The 21,372-nt window shown below is 44.6% G+C and overlaps 1 protein-coding gene across 2 annotated transcripts in view; it reads right to left on the reverse strand.

Annotated features, from left to right (window-relative positions):
- Positions 1 to 3,988: 3,988 nt before the first annotated feature.
- URB2 (URB2 ribosome biogenesis 2 homolog (S. cerevisiae)) overlaps positions 3,989 to 21,372 on the reverse strand; it is a 31,694-nt gene continuing 14,310 nt past the window's right edge. For both annotated transcript variants that reach the window (XM_012660375.1, XM_012660376.1), the window contains exons 5-10: positions 19,104 to 19,264; positions 17,228 to 17,338; positions 15,660 to 15,902; positions 12,354 to 12,441; positions 8,989 to 9,128; positions 3,989 to 5,100 (exon numbers count right to left, since the gene is read on the reverse strand). In XM_012660375.1, the coding sequence (XP_012515829.1) occupies positions 4,903 to 5,100; positions 8,989 to 9,128; positions 12,354 to 12,441; positions 15,660 to 15,902; positions 17,228 to 17,338; positions 19,104 to 19,264 (941 nt within the window). In that variant the 3' untranslated portion in view covers positions 3,989 to 4,902. The remainder of the gene's footprint in view (positions 5,101 to 8,988; positions 9,129 to 12,353; positions 12,442 to 15,659; positions 15,903 to 17,227; positions 17,339 to 19,103; positions 19,265 to 21,372) is intronic.

Below are 21,372 nucleotides of genomic sequence, written 5' to 3' on the forward strand. Positions count from 1 at the left end.
AGTCGGGAGGGTCAACATTCAAATGTTTTAGATTAAGGGCATTCTGTGTGTGTCTGTCGACAGCAGGGAAAGTGACAGCAGAGATACTCAAGAGACAGAAGGGATAAGGTTAGCTTGAATAGAGATCATTTGTCTGGTTTCATCGTGACAGAGCTCAAAGGAGGCTTAGATAAAGTACGGCACAGGCTGCGTGCCAAGGCAGGGGATGCCAGATGTTGACCGTCACTGGTACCCACATTTGTCCCTACAAGGACGACCATTCTGTCTTCGAAATGGCGCAGCTGGTAAAACTGTCCTCCAGCACGACGTCGGGAACAAGGAGGCGCACGCCTGCACGTCCATCTGTGCTCGCTCTGCGCTTCTGGGTCCCCACCTCGCCACCTGGCCAGCACTCGCTGCTGGCATCTGCCACGGCCCCACTTTTCCGAACGTTCCTCACCCCAGACCCCGCACGTTGTGCCTCTGTTGAGCCTGGTCCCGCTGCGCTGGGATGGTCCATGCCTACTTCTGCTGAGTCCCATCCCCTCCATCCTCCTTCGTAGGGAAAACCCATCCCCACCTCCCCCAGTTGTGTTCATTATGGGGCACTTTACAAACCTCTTCCTTTCTCTCATCCATAACATTTATGTCCTACAATCAACGCGAACTTCATACTAAAACCACTAGCTCCTAACATCCCAAAGCTGTGCTGCCTTCTTCCCGTAATCAAAAATGAGATTTTCCTCCCAGTAGATGGACCCAGGGAGGAGAGCAGACAGGATTTATTTTGTGGGGGCGCCATGGCCACGACTTCATTCCTTTCTCCAGCAACAGAGCGGGCCCTGGAGTCAGGGAGGTGGGACAGTCAGGGGCACGGCAGAGCTTGCCAAAGCTCCAGCCAAAGGAAGAAGGGACCGAATGTGGGGATGTCAGTGAGGTCCCAGACTGTCACAGGTGGCAACAGGGAACAAGCTGTTGAGGGACAATGGGACAATGGGGCTGGCCAGAGAATGGACATTAAGAAGAGGCTCCTTGGAGCGAGGGAGCCCAGAGGAGTCCAACAGGGAGGCTCAGGGCGGGTGCTCACGTCAGAGGCTGGTGGCGGGTGAGCGGGGATGACAAGCCTGGGAACGTGGGGCCAGGGTGTGAGAGGGTCCTCGGCGTGGACCCTGAGGCTACAGAGAATGCCAGCAGGAAACATAAGGGGACAGTGGGAAAAGAGGGAGTCACCAGCAGGCAGGAGCGACTAGGAGCTGGGGCCCAGACGCGGCTGGTGAGGGCAGGAGAAGCTGGGGAGCGAGGACGGCAGAACAGTGTTGAAAGGACACGGGGACGCAAGGGCCAGGGCAACAGAAGTCACATCCATTGGAGAGACATTCAGACTAAGGAGGAAAGCAAGAGCAGGAAAAAGGAAAATGACAGAAAGTGAAATGAAAAAAATAAGCAAGCGTGTTCAGAAGTGGCACAAGGGAACAAGGAATCAAAACATGACGCTGCGGCTGCCTCTACGATGGGTTTTATGAGACATAAAGCAGAAATGTGTGAGCTTATTACACAAAAGAGATCGGGCTGTAGCCTGGCATGTAGGCAATAATTCAAAGTAATCTCTATGAATTATTTTAAAGATCAAAGTAAGAAACCAAGGGAAAAACCGAAAGCTCCACCCGAATCCCTTCCAAGAGCACACGCCCACCGCTCCTTTCCTCTCGCGCCTTCACCCTGTTCGTTAGCATCAAGGAACAATCGTTCCACAGACAGCTGCTGTGGGACCTGGGTCTGGGAAGCTGCAGGGGATGGGCTGTCAAGGAGACCTACCCACGGTGGCCCACGGGGAGTGGGCAAGGGCAAGGCCGAGAACGGGGCCAGGCGCGCTATCCTCGTGGGGCCGCCTGCTGCACCACCGTCCAGGACCAGCCCGGGTGGCCCCTACAAAGGAACATCCCAGAGTAGAGTTCCTTACCCTGAGCCTTCTCTCCTGCCAACCTCCCTCACACCTGCCCTCCCTGGGTGTCCCTCCCAGCCCCAGCCAGGCTGACAGGTGAATGTGGCACAGGCATCAAGGATCAGCACCCTCGGCCCTTCCAGGGGCCAGCTCCAATGTCAGGCAGCTGTCAGCTCCAATGTCCTCTCCCTCCCAGCCGCCACACTTGTTTGCTTTGCTTCCAACCCTGTGACCACCCCCAGGAATGATCATGCCTATTTGTTCACCAGCTCACTGTCAAAGTCCCCTGACAGAAAGCAAGCTCCCCAAGGACCAGGACCGTGTCCCCGAGCCTGGCACAGTACAGCGAGGTGATCAATGCACATCTGTCAGGTGATGGGGGGTCTGCAGCCATGGCAGGGTTGGTGGGGACAGTCTCTCTGGAGACCAGCCTTTCGATGCCCCTGCTAAGCCCCCCACTCTCCCATATGGAAAGCTAGCCTGGCCCGTGAGGTCTAATCTAGCAGAATGAAAATGAACACAACAGTCTCCATTATTACCACCAAGAAAAATGCTCCCTCTTCCCTACGAATCTGCAAAATGGAGTAGAAAACAAATTCTTTCCAGAGGAAGGTTTAGGGTTCAAATAGAAATGATTGTGAGGAACTGGCAACCGTTTCCCCAGGAATGGGCGCGCTATAGACAGCAAGCACTTCAGAGCTGCGCTGGGAGGATGGGGCGGGGACCAGCCTTCTTTTCCTCATTCCCTTCCTCCAGGGCCGAGTTCCTCCCACACATAGCTCAGAACTCCCTTGAAAGGCCCTGCAGTGCCACTGTCAGGACGCCTGAGGAACTGCTCCCTGTCAGCTCCCCACCGACAGGCCCAAGGCAGGGAAAAAAGGATTATTGCTAACCTCAGGCCTTCGTGAAGTCCCAGCAGAGAGAAAACTAGGCACAACTCCATGAGGAACAAAGACACAGTGACTCTCCTGTCCGGGCACTTGACCCCAAGGGCAGGCCCTAGACCATGGTTTCAGTGCCACTTGTTTACAGCCGTGTCCTTGAAGGGTCACCCACTCGCTCAACACACCATCTCCAGTTGTGAACAACAAAAAGCGTCGCCAGCCTTTCTCTCAGGGCCTCCCGTAGGGAATTCGGTACAGAAACAAAATTCTGTCTACACAGAGCATGAAGTGAAAGTATCCAGACCCCTGAACCCGTTTCTGGTTGCCAGAGTTTCGAAAGCCGCTGGACAGAGGGAAGGGGACGGTGGAGCACCGCCAAGCAGCATGCAGAGTAGGGCTGTTTCCCAGCCTCCACCAGCCAACGCGGGAGGTAAAATCAAATCTGGGGCATGAAACACGGGCTAGTACTCTCAGGTGTCCGAAAAATCCATTTTATATTGTCTGCTCCAATCACACGTGCTTAAAAAAGTAATGTAAAAAGAAAAAGACTTTGCTTAAGAAGGATCCTTTCAAATAATCATAGAAGTCTACATTCTGACTGACTTAAAAAGGGTTATCAGAAGAATTCCAACATGAATTCTATAAAGATAGTGAATAAGAAAAATAACAAATATCTCAACTGAGAAACAGGCTAATTATTACAGAGGAAAGATAATTACATAAAAATAATTTACATAAAAAATAAAAGGGATACATATGAAAACATATACTCTCTTAAAATTAAAGAAATTCAAAACAAAATACTACCTCCCTCCCATCAAGGAAGCATTAGAAAACAAATAAAAATCAGTAATATTAAAATAAATATTAAAGTTGATTCACTAGAGGGAAAATAAATTAGCATAATCTCTAGAGGGCCATTTGGCAGTATTTATATAAATCCTTTAAAACAGATATGGTTTTCTGACAAGCAACACAACTTGTGGGAATTCATCTTGTGGAAAGAATCCAGTTTCAAGTGCCATCTATAAAAGGAAATTTGCAAAGACCCCAATGTCTAACTATGGGGGACTTATTAAATAAAATGGCTGTTTACTCAATGGACTACTATGCAGCCATTGAAAAATATGTCTTTACTGACCCAAAAGTGTTACTGAAATATTACATAGGGAAAAAGTTAGGTAACTTTAAAAAATGCATTTATGATCCAACTTAGCCACCATTATATTTATTTATATATACATCTATATACATATGCATAGCAAAGAGAATAAAACAAGATACTCCAAGGGGACAACAGAGGTCATCTGGGTAGCTGAGACTATGACTGAATTTCTAAATTTTTTTTACCTTTTATTTTCTGAGATTGCTGTAATAAAATATATTGCTTAGGTAATAAGAAAAAACAAGTAAGATGATTTCTTAAACTGAATAGAAAAAGAAATTCCAAAATGAGTTTCATGGAGCTGAAGCGGGAAGAGCAGGCGGGAGGCTGGCAGCGTTGCTAGAAGAGCATCCACTGCCCGACAGATGCTCGCTGTCCCTGCCCAGAGCAGGCGCCTCAGGCCACGGAGCTCTAACTTCCTCCAGCTTCGTCAGAGGGTATACTCAGAAGGAAGTAGAAAAACTGGTATTTTGAGAACACTTCCCATGTTACTTAAAGAATTTAAAAGCAAGGATATTTAAATAGGACTTAACTGTATACTCATGTACTTTAAGTAAAAAAACAAGTTCTACATAGTTCCTAGTGGGGACAGGGATGCCAAACAAGCGTCTTGAACCAAGACAAGAACCACATAAATAACAGAAAGGTCACAAGACAGTCAGCAATTTTTCTACTGAATTAATCTCATTCCAGGGTGAAATTTCAGGATTCCATTGCAATATTTACTGCAAAAAAAGATAAAGTAAAAACTGCTCAGTAAGAAAAACATGATACAAATTACATGAAAACACATTACATAAACCCCGAAGGATTTTCTCTATATATCACCCTGTGAATTAGATTATCTGAAGTCTTTCATTCTCCAATTCTTTCAGACCACGAGGCCGATGCCTCTGTAAAATGTCACTGATGGCACTTCTTGTGGTGTGGCCTTAGACGGTGTATCTTTTCTCTCCTTCGTGTTTAGCCTTGTGGTACTTGAGGTAATCGTTGTACAGCTCCTTAAACACGTCCCTCAGCCCCGGCTGCAGTGAGGCCCGCAGGAACCTGACATCCGGCTCGATGCAGAGGTCCAGGACGAGGTAGATGCCCTCCTGCAGCAGGCTCCTCACGGCCGGATACAAGGTCACCTGGGAAGAGAGGCACACCCCAGTGAGAACGAACTGGGGGCAGAGATCCAGCCGCATCTCCTGCCGGCACATCCTGGGAAGAACTGACAAGTAATTTCAACTTCCATCTCCGAGTTGAGAAAAAATAGACATTTACAAGTTTATATTTTGGGGGAATAGAAGCTAACTCAAGCAAACAAAACCTGGAATAAAACTCCATAAAATCACAGGGGTAGCTTTGTTATTTGGTAAATGATGCCCACATGTTTACCAGGGACATTAAAAAAAACTGGGCTCTTTAAAATCAAAAATCTTATAGTAACAGCCACCTGCCCATTGTGTCAAATTCCTCCACACTGTCAATCACCTCGGAGCTATGCTAACTGTGGGACAACTATGAGACTGTGACCCCATTTCAATCAGAACAAGGCAGGCGTGCTCTGACACTACCAAAACAGATCATCCACAGGCCTTATTAGTAGTTAGATCACATCGTGTCACCCACGAGCAGAAATGATTAATGACTGTCACTGATAGACACTTTTCTCATTTCTGTCAACAACAGTACAATATGCCCCCAATTCCTAACTGCCCGGGAAAGGCTGAATTGGTCCTTGTGCCTAGGGACGCATTTCTTCCCTGAAGTACGGGGTTAACTAAGATCTGACACGAGCAGCAGGAGTGGCAGGCCAGCTCCAACCTGGCTATACCTGACGCTCCGCCCAAGCTTCCCGAGCAGAGACTCAGACTAACATCTAACCAAAAAGGTCAGAAGAGCAGGCTCCCCTGGCATTTATTCAGGTTTCAGCTGAACTTGGTTTGAACAGAGTTCGAATACCCCAGCAGTTGAAACCAGAAAGCAGCAGTAATGAGGAATGCTGGGGACGGATGAGGGTGACAGCTGCATAACATCATGAATGTATTTAATACCACTGAAGTGCACACTTAAACGTGGCAGGGGTAAGGTTCCAGCTGCCAGGCCTAGGGTTCGCTGATTCCTTATCACCTCCCTGATGACCTGAAAGAGTCAACACCTCTCTGCAAACACAGTTTCTAATGAGGACACATTTTGTTAACTAGGAGAACTCTGGTTCACAAAGGCATCCACTGGGAAGTAAGTTCCTAAAGAGGCCATTTGTTTCTGTCACTAAGATGACGCTATTCTTCAAAGTTATGGTCCTTTTCATGTGACAGTTCAAAACCGTTTGACAGGTGATCATCTTAAATTTTACCACCTTATAGATGACGGGCACACTCAAGGACTGAAGGTAAAATGCTTTGCCTGTAACTTCACAGCAAGGCAACGGGGTAGGAAAGAAAAGACAAAACAAAATGAACAAATAAAACCGCAAAAGTCATCCTTGATCTTATTGGTAGGGAGAGGGCTTTGTAAGTGGACTGCTTGTTCATTCATTTAATCATCACTTAATAAACAAATAATTCTACTTCCAAAGGCAAAAAGGAAGCTCACTGACTTCCCCAAGGCCACACAGCGAGTACCTGGCATCACTGGGATCCAAACCTGGGCAGTCTAAGTCCAGAGCCCATGCTCTGAACTATTATTTCACATGGTATCTCAGCAGTGAAAATGTAGCCAAACAGCCTCTAGCAAAGAGCTCTAGGGGTCACAAGGAAGGCCAGTAGCATTAAGACGACACAACCACTTCACATCAGATATTTTATTTATAAAACAAGGAAAAAAGTCAATTTCTACAACACTAAGATCACTGGCCAATGAATAAAAATATCCCTAAGGAGCTTAAAAGGACCTTAGGCAGGATGAGCACTACAAACTATTTACTCTGAACTATCAACATACAGATGGTCCCCAACTTAAGATGGTTCAACCTAAGATTTTGGACTTTAAAATGGACATATCAACAGCGTAAGCTGAGGAGCACCTGGACTTAACAATGGGTTGATTCACAATTTTTGACTTTTATGATAGATTTATCAAGGTATTAAATGCATTTTTGACTTATTATTTTCAACTCACTATGGGTTTATTAGGACATAGCCCCTAAATCAAGGAGCGTCTGTAAAGGGACTGTTTGGTCTGGGGGTAAAAGAGATGAAAGTCACCATAATTTCCCTGTGTGTTTCCACTGGGACTCGTTACTGCCGGGAGGAAGTAACACAAGTGGGCCTGTGGAATTGCCCCTTATCCTGACACTGTCCTACCAGGTCATCTGCCCTGACTACCAACAAGTCCTACCACCAATATCCCAGTTGGCAGAAATATGAGGGAAATGCAAAGGAGATCATTTAGCTGCACTTGCTATCTAGCATTTAATTAAACTTAAGCATGCTGGTCTAGAAAGATTTACGTCTCTCTCAGTTAGAAGCCTCTAATGCAAACAGAATATTTTCTTCATTACTGAATTTAAAAACAAATGAAAGATAAAATCACAGACTGCATTGCCAGTGGATTCTGGGATGCTATGGCCTTAGATAATTCCCAAGGCCTTTGGCTTTCAAGATTAAAAATAAAACTATAACTGATAAGCACAAATTAGACACAAATAATGAGGCCAGGAAACCAGAGACTTTTCATAATGTAAATCTCAGAATAATAATTAGTAACTTAAGGGTTCAAATTACTGCTTCCCTTCTAGGCCTTTAGCAAAGTGATAGTACTGTGTTTCATTTTATTCTTCCATATAACAGAAAATAATGCCGGCTTTTCTTTCATCAAAAGCTTACATATTAATGACTTGAGTGCTTGAGAAACAACAAGACTCTATAAAAATGCTAAATAATTGCAAGGAAGCCAAATTACAAACCCACATCGTGGTCAAAGGATGATTTGAAGGGATCGTCTCATGCTGTCAGGCTCTCACCAGGTAAGGACCTGGGCCCTGGACTGATGTGGCCACGTTGCCCCAACTCCCTCACTCGCCAAGGTGAGCAAGGCCAGTGAAGTAGAAAATTATTTAGTAGTTATAGACTTACCTGAAACAGGAGTAGGGAGGGAAGCTGATATAGCTCCAGAAAGCCCATTCGGCCTAAGCTCCCTTGAGAAATGCTGACATCTTTACCCTGACAAGTTTACCAGTGATTTTACTATGGTTCTTATAAGATTTACAAAGGGAGGGGGTGGAATATTTTATAGAGAAACAGAAAACAATATAAATGTATATCTATAAATACACAAGTAGACAGATACACAAATACACTGCACTTTTCTTAAGCCTATTACAGTCAATTTAAACAAAGTAAGAGTTATACAACCTAGATTTATAAAGTAGTCCTGGAGTGAACTTACCATGGGCCACATAGGGTCTTATGGAATTTTAAAATTAGCACATCAACATTCCAAAGTAAGATAACTATTGAATAATGAATTATCCAGAACACTGAGTCAAAAAAAAATCAGACTAATTTGGACAAAAGTAGTTTTCCTTAATCTATCTGTATCTCCACCTTGCCAGCTACTGTGAGTGTCTGAGAGCAGCTGAGTCACATGACTGACAGAACCCCCAAGAGTATAGATCCGTGAACTCCTGCTGCTGAGGGGACTCCAGAGCCCCAAGGTCCGGAACCCCCCTTTGTAGTCTCCATTAAGCCTGGTCCTATGAGAGCTCCTGTTCCTAGATCTGGGTAACATTTCATCTCTCTATTCTATTACTCCAGAGACTAATCAAAACAGGTCCCAAGGTTTGTGCTAGAGCAAGAGAGAACAATTATCGAGCACCTTCTGTGTACAAGGCCCTGCTGAGCCCTCTGTGTATCATTTCATTCAGTCCTTACAACAACCTTGTAGGGATGCTACTAAACACCTTAAAATGCACAGCCCACCACAATAGAGAACTATCAGACCCAAATCATTGCTTGCCATTGTGGTTGAGGAACTCTGCTTAGGGACTATAAACAAAAGCACTTGGTGAGAGACATATAACCTGATTTTACCTTCTGTACCTCCGACACATACTGGGCCACCATAAATGGGGAAAACACAGTGAACTCTTCAGCTCGGGCAGCGATGTGGCTATACATCCTTTCAACCAGGCGCGCACACTCGAGGACCACGGACAGGTCATCTGTGCTTCCTACAGAGAGCAAAGCATATCCCAACCCATTAGTTCAAAAACAGTGCCTTCTAACTCTTCTAATTTTTATAATTTTAATATAGATGGAAATGATCTCAAATGTTACATTTTTCCAGACTCTTTAATTGGCTTATTTCGCAGATAAAATAAGGAAGAACAGATATATCCAAATATAACAAAGTAAAAAACACTTAAAATTCTCAAGAGTCCTTGGGTTTTTTTAAGGGTCTAACTAGAATAGAAATCAAGATTTCTAGGATGAAATTTAGGATCACTATTGTATTTTAAAAGGAGATGGATTTCTATAAGAAAGACATAAAACAAAAAAAATTTGGAAAATTATCTTAAAGGAAAAATGGTTTATTAACATCATATGATTTAAAAGATGCTCTAATTATGTCTTTGCCTCCTTAAGTTTCAGAAATTGTGTGCATGCCTTTTATAGGCATACAGATAATACAACTCAATTGGCATTATTAGATCTCCTCCTGTCTTCCCAGATTTATTTCTGACTCCTAGTTCTTCCCACCATATGGTGCCAGGGCCATCCAGGCCCTCTTGACAAACTCCTCCCAAGAATTCTAATTGCCTAATGTGTCCCCCTTGAGTAAGAGCCAATGGGGAAGTTCCAGCACATGCCAGAGTACCTTCCCTGTTTTCATACAGCATAACGGAAAGCCCATTTTTATAAACTTGTAGATTAGAAAATGCACATGAATCCAGTGACAAAAAGCAGATCTCTGGATGCCCAGGGCTAGGGCCAGAGTGGGGAATGGACTGCAAAGTAGCAAGAGGAAGCTTTTGGGGATGTTGGAAATGTTCTTCTATATTTTGATACTGGTGTTGGCTCCACACCCACACTTAACTGTCAAAACTCATTAAGTTGTATACTCTAAACAGATGCAGTTTGTTATACATACATTATATACACATAAATAAAGTAGATTTTTGGAATGCACAATACCTTTTTTTAAGATCCTGAATAAGCATACAAAGATCTTTTATGGATGTTATTTTGCTAGATCAGTATAATTTTATGAAATTATGTATATTATTAACATTCATGGGGCATTTCAACAGGTAATATACTTTGGTGATATGCTTTAATACCTAACATAGACTGTTTCTTCTCTTTTTAGACTGTTCAACATACAAATGCTGTTTACAACATAAATACCTGGCACTTGTTATTTCAGCCACAGATTTAATGTATGCTCACTAAAAATGGCACATTAGATACCAATAAAAAGAGAATAAGCCAGGTACAGTGGCTCATGCCTGTAATCCTAGCACACTGGGAGGCTGAGGCAAGGCAGGAGGACTGCTTGACGTCAGGAGTTCAAGATCAGCCTGAGTAAGAGGGAGACCCTGTTTCTACTAAAAACACAAAAAATTAGCCAGGCATGGTAGCCCATGCCTGTAGTCCCAGCTACTCAGGAGGCTGAGGCAGGAAGATCACTTGAGACCAGAAGTTCGAGGATGCAGTGAGCTATTATGACGCCACTGCCCTCTAGCCCAGGCGACAGAGCGAGACTCCATCTCAAAAAAAAAAAAAAAAAGAGAGAGAGAGAATGAAATAGTTAAAATTCTACTTGGTTAAGCCATGAATATATCCGAGAACAGGTCTTGGCAGATCAGAGATGATCAAGCCATGCCAACATGGATGCAGCAGAAAGCTGCAGGTGTGGCACACACTCCCTTGCTTCCTCAGAATATATGACTATGGCAGTGTGACCAGGCTGTGCTCCACCACTGCTCAGCAAGGCCCAGCTGGGGCCTTCCATTCAGGCAGAAATCACTACCAGAGTGGGGTTTCTTCCTCGCTGAGCTCAGACATGATCTGAGAGGCCCCGACACAGAACTGCAGGTAGCCACCACCAACCAGCTGGGGCTAGCATGGGAGCTGAAACTTGTTTGCCAATGCTGCTCCAAAACAGGTTCACAATATCAAGGAGACATGTGCTCTGCACCAGGCAGGGGAGGAAGTGAAATAGGTAACTATGCCACTCACTGATCCCAATACCAGGCAGAGCAATTTGAGAACTATAGCCCAGTTAACTATGCCCTTTCTCTTTTCTCAAAAGTTGACTGCTTAAGGGGCTACTGCTAAAATCTACCAGTCTGAACCACACTGGCAGAAGAGAAGTTGAGCACCACTCATACTTCTAGTCAGTCCACAACTACTGTCACATGGTCTTCTCTGATACCCTCAAAGTTGAGTTTTAAACCCCTTCTTTGTGGTCCCAGGGCATCTGATCAGACACCCTGTCCTTGTGCTTAGCACATTACAATGGTATAGGGCTGGTACCTGGTACGCAATTTCAAAATAGTGCAATGTAAAATAGAAAGTCACATTTTATGTGCAAATTTTTTTTTAGACAAGAGTCTCACTCTGTTGCTTCGAATAGAGTATAGTGATGTCATCATAGCTCACTGTAACCTCAAACTTCTAGGCTCAAGTGATTCTCCTGCCTCAGCCTCCCAAGTAGTTGGGACTACATGTGCATGCCATCACACCTGGCTAATTTTTCTATTTTTAGTAGTGACAGGGTCTCACTCTTGCTCAGGCTGGTCTTGAACTCCTGAGCTCAAGCTATCCTCCTTCCTCCTCCTCCCAGAATGCTAGGATTAAAGGCGTGAGCCACCACGCCTGACCGTAATTTTTTAAATAATGAGAAAATCTCCCCCAAATTAGTTCAGCAAGAATCAACAAACTTCAAAGATGAAAAATGAATTGTACACATATATGCTACTGCCATACGGCAGTTTGTTTCACTGATAAACACAGCTTTGCTGCGATGAGGCTGGAATGGCAAACTGCAGGAGGTCGTCCCTTTATAAAATGAGACAGCTCTCTACCTACCAGTTCATTTTTGCCTCTCACTGAGCTATACCCTCCTCAAGGGCAAGAACGAGGCTGCAGTCATTTTTATATTCCCTTTATATAATATATATGCTCAGTAAACATTTCCTAAATCTAGACATTTTTTTCCCCAGAAAAAGAACTATTTCAATTAGGAGATGCTAGATGCATCCACTGTTTTGGATATGGCAAAATGTGACAGTTTGAAATTTTTAAAAAATTATTTTGAGTATTCATTTGATTATCTGAACATTTCTCTTATTCAAACATAACTGAGTAGTTTCTAGCAACATATGTAGCCAGTGACACCACATGATAAATACACTTGAAACTGTGTACCTGATATTGTTACTCTGAATTACCTTTGTCTTTCTGTCGCCCTTCATGAATAACTGAAAACACCAATCTATTAAAAGAGTTCAAGAAAGAAGGGATGGCTTTCAGCATTACCTGTAATAATAGATAAAAGAATATAAAAGTATGTAAGTGATTATTTAAGTTTTTCTACTTTAAAGGAGCTCATACTTGCTTCCTTCTTAGCCTTGTCTGTGAGGACACTCAAAACAGTGGTGTGTACCATTGTAGCCACGTCCTTTTCCCTGGACATGCTGGTGTTACAGTTCACCCATCTAGTGTTGGACTTTTTAACCCTTGGTTGAACCGTTTGGGATAGGGATTCTTCACTGTGTAACTTCAGGAATCTATGGGGCAATCCTGGTTTAGAATTTGCTGAATCTGTACCTTTTACTCTAAGCTGGTGCTAATTCATTCTGGAAATGGGTAGAAATAAATAATGAAAGGAATAATACTAACCAACTTACTCAAGTATACTTGGTATTTAAAAAAAAAAGAGTACATAAAGCAAATTCACTTAAAATGGGGACCAAAACATCTCAAATAGTAGTGGTGAAAAGGTCTGCTTCGGGACTTTATCTTGAAAAATGAGATTAAAATGATAAAACATGCTTCTTTTATACTCAACTGTCCTTAAGCGGGGATCACAACCAGACACTGTCCAATAGAGCTGCCATAAGCCACACGGGACTGATATTTAAATGAATTAGAATAAAATAAAATTAGGTATTCGGTTCCCACTCACACTGGCTGGTAGTCAAGACAAGTGGTTACTGGGCTGGACAACGCACACACCCATCACTGCTAAACATTCTACTGGACAGTGCTGAACTAATTCTTGAATGAATAAACAGTAAACCAAGTGTTGTGATTTTTCTCTTTGGTATAATCTGTCCAACAAAACTCTTGATAGCATAATAAATACTATATCCTTCATGTCAAATTATCTGCAGCATGTTCAGAAATAGGACATTTTTGCAAAAGTGTTCCAGAGCTTTATTCAATTCCCCAAAGACCCTCTCTTAATCCTTTGCTGTCATATTGATGAAAAGCACACAAATATGGGGCCAGACTCTCTGGGTTCACACACTCTGGCTCCCACGTGATCCTGAGCATATCATCTAGCCTTTTTTTTTGGTATATGTGTGCCTCAGTTTCCTCATCCACGAAATGAGGATAACAAGTTAAAACATGTAAAGAGCTTAGAACACCAACAGCTGCTGATGGTTCTGCTGGGTTTTCTGGCTGTGCTGATTTCTTGCTATGCAAATGCAGACCTACTATGCACGTGGTCAACACTGTGACTGCACATCAGATTCCCCATTCAAGCCCACAAGCAATACATGAGTGTGAGCTGCTAGGATGAGTCACGTCACTCTTTACTACACTAACATGCCATTATCCTTGTCAATTCTACTCATTAAATGATCTAATTCCACTAAATGGTCATTTGTTAATGGTTTTGCAGGAGATTCAAGCGGCTTGCTTGCTTTTTCTTTCTTCCTTCCTTCCTCTTTCTTTCCCTTTCCCTTTCCCTTTCCCATTCCTGTTCCCTTTCCCTTCCTTCCTTTTTTACAGGCATGGAATTGCACACATCCAGCAGCTTTCTAATATTACTTTCATCAACTCCATGAAACCCTGCATCTTTTGCAAGAGCTGCAATTTTAGTTTGTAATTTGCATTGTATTTATATTGTACAGTCACATAAAAATCTAACATCAGCAGAGAGATTTAATAACAGAGATGCTGACAATGTAAGCAGGACCAAAGGCATTTGTTAACTGGGGAAGGCTTTAGAGCGAGGCCAAATTTCATCTTCGTTTAGTTTGGTAGAGAATATTTTTTTTTAAAACTGCATTGCCGGCGGTCTCTATCCTTATAACATCAAAATACTTAAAAAAAAAAAATCTGAATGTGTATGTGTATGTTATATACGGTCATGCCTGTAAAACACCATTTTGGTCAATGATTGCATGTATGACAGTGGTCCCATGAGATGCTAACACTGTATTTTTACTGTACCTTTTCTATGTGTAGATATATAAATACTTACCATTGTGTTACAGTTGCCTATGGTATTCAGGACAGTAACAGGCTGTACAGGTTAGTAGCCAAGGCCGTGCCCCATAGCCTAGGTGTATAGTAGGCTATTCCATCCAGGTTTGTGTAAGTACACTCCGACATTTGCACAATGACAAAATTGCCTAACGATGCGTTTCTCAGAACATATTCCTGTCATTAAGCAACACATGACTGTATATCATAAGTTCCTACTTGTCAGCCACATGTGTAGTGGTGGCACCATGAAAAGAATGCTGGTCAAAGATATCAACAATCTTGAGTCTAAGATTTAGACTCAGCTAAGTAGACATTGGTCAAATCGCTTAGCAGCGCTGAGCCTGTTTATTCATCAGTAACTGGGATTACTACCTCCTTCACAGGCTTGCTCTAGGGGTGAAACATAGCAAATGTTCAGTAATGTTAGCTGAAATGCAATCTTTTCCATGGGACACTTATTCCCAGTCTCAGTTTAACATAAAAGGCAGCATATTCAAGAGGCTTCACTCCCTACACCCATTTGAATTATAAACCCAACAAGAGATATAAGCAAGTGAGTGACTTATTTAAATATGTGGCCAGCAAACAGAATAATTTCTAGTGAGCTTCCTTAAACAGTGTAGTATCCCTTATCCAAAAGGCTTGGGACCAGAAGTTTTTAGATTTCAGATTTTGGAATATTTGGAATACATAATGAGATATCTTGGAGAGGGGACCCAAATCTAAACACAAAATTCATTTATGTTTCATATGCACCTTACACACACAGGCCGAATGCAGTTTTATACAATATTTTTCATAATTTTGTGCATGAAATGAAGCTTTGACTGTGTTTTGACTGCAACCTGTCACATGAGGTCAGGTGTGGAGTTTTCCATTTGTGGCATTATGTCAGCGTTCAAAAAATTTTGGATTTTGTTGCCTCTGGTTGGGGTAGAGATGAAAAAAAAAAAGTTTTGGATATTGGAGCATTTCAGATTTCAGATTAGAAACACTCAACCTATAGTACACAAATACTATTCAAAGTGTCAGATCCAACAAAGATGAACTCACTCAAACAGCCCAGCGTGAAGGTCAAGCATTTTTGTGCTTGAGAAACCACTTGGCCCTGAAAATTACTGAAACTAAAAAGTTTGCCTAGCAAATCGTTATTTATATTATCCTGTGAGACTAAAGTTTTACTGCCGCTTTTCTAAAGGCTTAAATTACCCCACTCACAAAGAAAAAGCTGAATGACACTCTTTCCTCCTTCTCACCTTAGGGTGACACTGCAGGATTGAGAAGAGCACATTGTGCATCCTTGGGAAGATGCTTCCATACTCCATTGGCTTCAGGTGGTCCAAAGGGACTGTGAGCAGGATGCTGAAGGCCAAGCTGACGTGGTGGGGGTTGCTGATGGCCTCCTCCCCCTGCCGCAGCAACGCAGCCAGAACATCTAAGATAGACTCAACCACAGGGAGGGGCATAGGCTGCTCCTGACAAGCCTCTCGGTTTTGCAGCTACAGTGGAAGATGGGACAAAGGAGAAAGGAAAAACAAAGGTGATTCTCCAAAATAAACACAAAAATACAGTAATACAAAAAAGCTTTGAGTGACTGAGAGAAGAATGTCCATGCTCCAAAATGAAGTGACTCGGTTAACGGGCAGTTGGACATTATTTGTTAAATTTCTTACAAATCACCTCTAGTTAAAGATGTTCTACATTGTTGTTCTAGAAAATAATGAGAACAGACTCACATGAGGGATAGCTCGAGTCTTACCTACGTAACCAAGGAGAGTTCACCTGTGACTCCACCCTCCTCAGACACTGAGCACTGAGGCCTTTTGGGAGTTGTCTCTTACACTGCACCTTTCGGCCAGGTTTCTGGCTGTGCAGACTCCTTGCTATGCTCTTTAGATGGACCTAAGTGGATTCTAGCCTGGTGTTCCTATGAGTGCAGATCTACTGTGGTGTCACCAGCACGGGTGACCGCCCCATTCAGCCCACATGCCTGTCCCAGTGCTCACCACACACGCTTGGTGATGGCGACACCTGCATCCATTAATGCGGACGGTTCAGGAAAACGACAATCAGTGAAACTGACAGCAGGAGGACAGAACGTTACAGCTATGGTTACACCCTCTGCCCTGGGAATCTGCTGATCCTAGGCAATTCTCTGGTAGCAAAAGCTGGGGCTGAGGCTGAGGATGGCAGTGAAATAGACACTGCTCCTTTGCACCTAAGCACAAGCATACTCAGGTCAGAATCTCTAGAGGCAGAAACACTGAGACAGTCCCAATCTGAACCAGGCTTCTATTCTAGTGAAACAAAACACCAAGCAATTACCGGACACAAAATTTAACATTTTAATATTATAACAATAACCTCCTATCTGCAACGTTACTATCCATTCTATAAAGCATTTTTCCCCTCACTGTATCATAGGTCTTACACACATATACTCCTACAAATACGAGAATGCACTAAACTGACCACAACATTTCGTGGGGGCAAAGAATGCCCCAGAACTCCTTCTTATCTCATCTGATTAAACAGGCTTCCACAGCAGCCTCTCCTCGTCACCACATTCCTCTCACTACTGCCTGTCTGATGCTCCTTAATGCCCCTAAATGTCCCCTGACACCACCCCCTTTCCACAGCTTCTGCTAGCAACACCAGCGTGTTCAGACAGGACACAGAAACTTGGCATCTTGCGCGCAGCCACCTTCGGGGAGCACTCGCACACTCTGCAGACAACCAAGGAGGCAGAACCCAGAGGGCTGCCTTTTGTCTTCACGGGAAGAGAGGGGATGAGGTGGAGCGCGTATCTCCAGAGGGTACTCACCGTTAGTGCCGTGACTATCTGGGGACACGCAAGCCACAGCAGACTGGCCTTCTCTCCGCTGAGTGGGCAGTTCAGCAGCAGCTTGAGCAACGTAACAGCTGACAAAACAGCCTGAGCCAAAAGGGAAAACTTTAGAAGTAGAGACAGCCGACTCCCTGATAGGGACAATTCCCCCTGGGAAAGAAGCCTGCTCCCCGGGGCTGCAGTGACAGAGTGGAGCCTTGAGAGCTCCAGTACCAGGGAACATGGGCAAGGCCTGGTTAGGGTTAAGGAACTGAAGAAGAAGGGCAGAGCTAGGTCTTTCAGCAGCTTCTCACTAAACCAAGCACGTAAATGGGCCAGGACAGTTACCTGAACAAGGGACACATGCTGTGACCTAAGACACTGGCTCTAACTTCACCAAGTAAGAACTATATCTATATACAAAGGAGGGGCTGGAAGGAAGCATGGAAAAAGTAAAACAATTGGATTAGTGCTGTGGTCACGGTGATGGTTTTAAACCATAAGAACACGAGAGCAGGGACCCACCTTTACTGAGTGGCTGCACACACAGACAGCTGATCCATGCCAGGCATTTCACATCGTCCTCCTTTAATGCTGTGCAGCCCCACACCCCTAGCCCAAATCCTGGCTTCTGCCCTTTGCTCGCTGCCCTCCTCTCCCCCATTGTGCGCACCCTGAAGCCTCGTCTCAGATCCCGCCCTCCTGCTCTCCCTGCAGGATGTGTTTACCCACCAAGGGCCTGCGCACTGGCACCTGCCTTGCCCACCCATCTTACGCTCACACGTCCTGTGCTCCTGGCAGACCAACACGCTGCCTGCCCTGTGCACACCCCCTGCCCTGCCCCATCTAAATCCTCCCCACTCCTCAGTGTTTGACTCAGGTCTCACCTCCTCCATGAAGTCCCCTCTGACTGACCAGTCTAAATAGAAATTTAGGGTTTGTTCTTCCTTGGCTTTCTGAAGGGAACCCACAGGCCCAGAGCCTTTCTCAGAGCCACTGCCCAATCGTGCTGCAGAGGTTCACAACAGAGAGCTCCCGAGAGCGACGAGCTACTGCTACAGACAGTGGGGAAGGGAAGCTGCAGAGCCCGGGGCCCTCACGCTCAGGGAGGAAACGAGGTTCTCCCTGCTGACCTGCTCCCCTCCCGAACCCCAAAAGCTCCCAAATTACCCTCTCTAGTTCTCCCACCCAAATCAACACCCAATACCAGCATGCTGCTTGTGACCAGAGTCAATAAGTCACTCATGAGGCAGAAAAAGCCGGGACCAGAGACCTTGGCTGCAGTCCTGGCCTCACTGACTGTTGGCTCTGTGGCCTTCTCCCTTGTGTCAGAGTGGGGACATGTGATCAGCCCAGTGCCCTGGGCGATTTAGAAGAGCAACTCCCAGCATGTGAGCTCCACGCAGAGGGACTCCAGCATACGCAGTGCCACGCAGGGCTTTATCAGTAACCACCATGCAAGCGGAAGGGGCATGCTGAACTGCGGGATTCTCAAGTGCTGGCACGACCATATCAAGTAAGATTTTTCAAAAGGTATGGTGAGAGAGGTCTTAAGCGAAGGATGAGCAGAATTTAACTTTTTTACGTTGTCAATATCGTGACTATGTAATACATAGTATTTCACGTAATAAGATCACAAATGAGTAATTTGAAAAAGTCCCCTTTGAAGAATACAGCCTCTTTACCCTGCAGCCCAGGCTGCCCCAGGCCATGCTCCCTTCGACGGGGTCCCCTTTGCCCACAGTCTCCTTCAGTTTGAATTTCTGTTGGCTTGACGGGTTTCAGGGGTGACACTGCATCTCACATAAGTTTTCTCATCTGAGCCAACATCGTTTCTGGGCCTGCCATGCAAGGGAGGAAACAAGCTGCCCACCTGCACATCTGCTTTCCACACGTTACTGATGTCGAGTCCTTGGAGAATACACCGCATCACCAGCCTGAAGTCCTCCGTCGTCCCGACCTCTAACATTTGGGTTAACAAGGCTCCCAAATGAGGCTCGATTTCCTGCATTACCTGAATGGGAACTTCAGGATCTGTATAGAAAAGAATCCAAGACTGTTATAATGTGACCAAGAACAGACAGGTGAAATAAACTACACAGTAGCTACATGACGAAACTGTGTATGGCCATGCAACCATTAAACATCATGATGTTAGGGGCACGGTAATACAAGCAGAGCACACATTTAGAGTGTGATCCCCTCTCTCATACACACAGCTGCACCTGTGCGTGGTGTGTGCACACAAAAACACAGATGATAACCATGCTTAGGAGCAGTTAAATCTGTACCACGGAAGACAGGTGACTATTACTTTGTTTACATAGTTGACTCTTGAACAACACGTTTGAACAGCAAGGGTCCACTTATACGTCCATCTTCTTCCACCTCTGCCACCCCTGAGACAGCAAGACCAACCCCTCCCCCTTCCTCCTCCTCCTCCTCCTCAGCCTACTCACCATGAAGATGATAAGGATGAAGACCTTTATGAGGATCCACTCCCACTTAATGAATACGAAACGTATTTCCTCAATAACACTTTCTTTTCTCTAGCTTACTTTATAATAAAAAATGCAGTATATAATACATATAACAAAATATGTGTCAACTGACTGTTATCAGTAAGGCTTCCAGTCAACAGTAGGCTATCAGAAATTTTGGGAGAGTCAAAAGTTACATGTGGGTTTTTGATGGTGCAGGAGTGTTGGCACCCTGACCCCATGCTGTTCAAGGGTCAAGTGTATTATTTTTTCTATTTTCTTTATATTTCTTTTACAAAATCAGTAGGGGTGCAGGAGTGTGGTGGTATTTTTAAACAGATGGGAATGTCAAAAAGATCAAGAGAACCCTAAACTTCTTGGGACCCTCTGCTGAAGTCACCCAGCGCTTCCCAGCATCCTCGGTGTCCTCTGGCCCCTGGTTTCATGATAAAGCCCAAAGTTAGAGCATTCAGGTCCTTTAACATCTGACCCCAGCTCACCTTTCCAGAAGATCAGCCCCATCAGATCGTTCCACATTGCCAGAACACCTCCCCACTTCCTGTCTTTGCGTACTACTTACAGCACTGGGGGAAGGGGGGACCAAAAGCTTTGAGATAAAAATCTAAGTCTGAGTCTCCTACAAGCTGTAAGACCCTGGACTCATGACATCTCTGAGCCTCAATTCCCTCATCAGTGAAATGGGCATAAAAGCACCAACTCTTGTGGCTGGCGAATAAAAAAAGAACACAGAGGTCATGGCAGAGTGCCCTCAGATGGAAGGTTCTGCTACCTCCACCTGCCCTAGCTACCTTTTGAAAGCCACTCAAGCTTAGCCTGCATGCAGCCTCTCAACCCAGTCCCGTAGTTCTGGTTCACTTTCTAGCACCTCACCGCCCTCTACTCTGTGATTTGTGTCAATGTCTGTTTAGTTAATTAGATAAACCAAATCAACACCCTGTTCAGCTCCAGAGAAGTATGCAATTCCACATCCATAGGAAGCACTTTTAAAAATGTTGATTCCGTATCCGAATTGAGGTAATCTGTCTGGCAAAAATCATTCTTTATAAAAGCTCACTTTTACCTCTGAGCTACCCCTGAGGACACAGGGAACTCCGCCAAGGACTGGTTCACCTGCGTGGCCGCCTTCACACTCCCTGTCCCTGCCCAAAGCCTTGGGCCACTCCTCCCTTGGCACTTCTTCCAGAACACTTCACCACTCTGGCACTTCTCTGGACAGAGTCCAACAGCTCAGGTGTATGAGGCCTGGATGCAGCAAGCTCCAAGCCCATGGGCTGTGGGCACAGCGTGGCAAGCTGACCTTGCCCAACCCTGAATTCACTGTGACCAAGGGGCTCTGTCCCTGGGGTAAGAGGTAGCAGAAGTCCAGGGACATACAGTTAGGGCTTCGAGACAGCCTCAACTCACCAGGGCAGGAGGGGAAAAGGGGGACATGGTACTCTGTTTAGCAAAGGGGCAGAAGGGCCAGGGCTTCAGACCACCAGCTGCCCTTTCTTAGGAGGTTCCTTTAGAACACTGTGACTAGTCTTAACAAAAGACTCAATTTTAGCTCCCAGTAAGAAGGTGAACACCATATCCTAAAAGAGTCGCTGACAGAATAAGACAGAACAACATAATATCAAAGCCTTTTTAGTTAATCCACAA

The sequence above is a fragment of the Propithecus coquereli genome, unplaced genomic scaffold, assembly GCF_000956105.1.
Source record: "Propithecus coquereli isolate 6110/MARCELLA unplaced genomic scaffold, Pcoq_1.0 Scaffold66, whole genome shotgun sequence".
Lineage (NCBI taxonomy): Eukaryota > Metazoa > Chordata > Mammalia > Primates > Indriidae > Propithecus > Propithecus coquereli.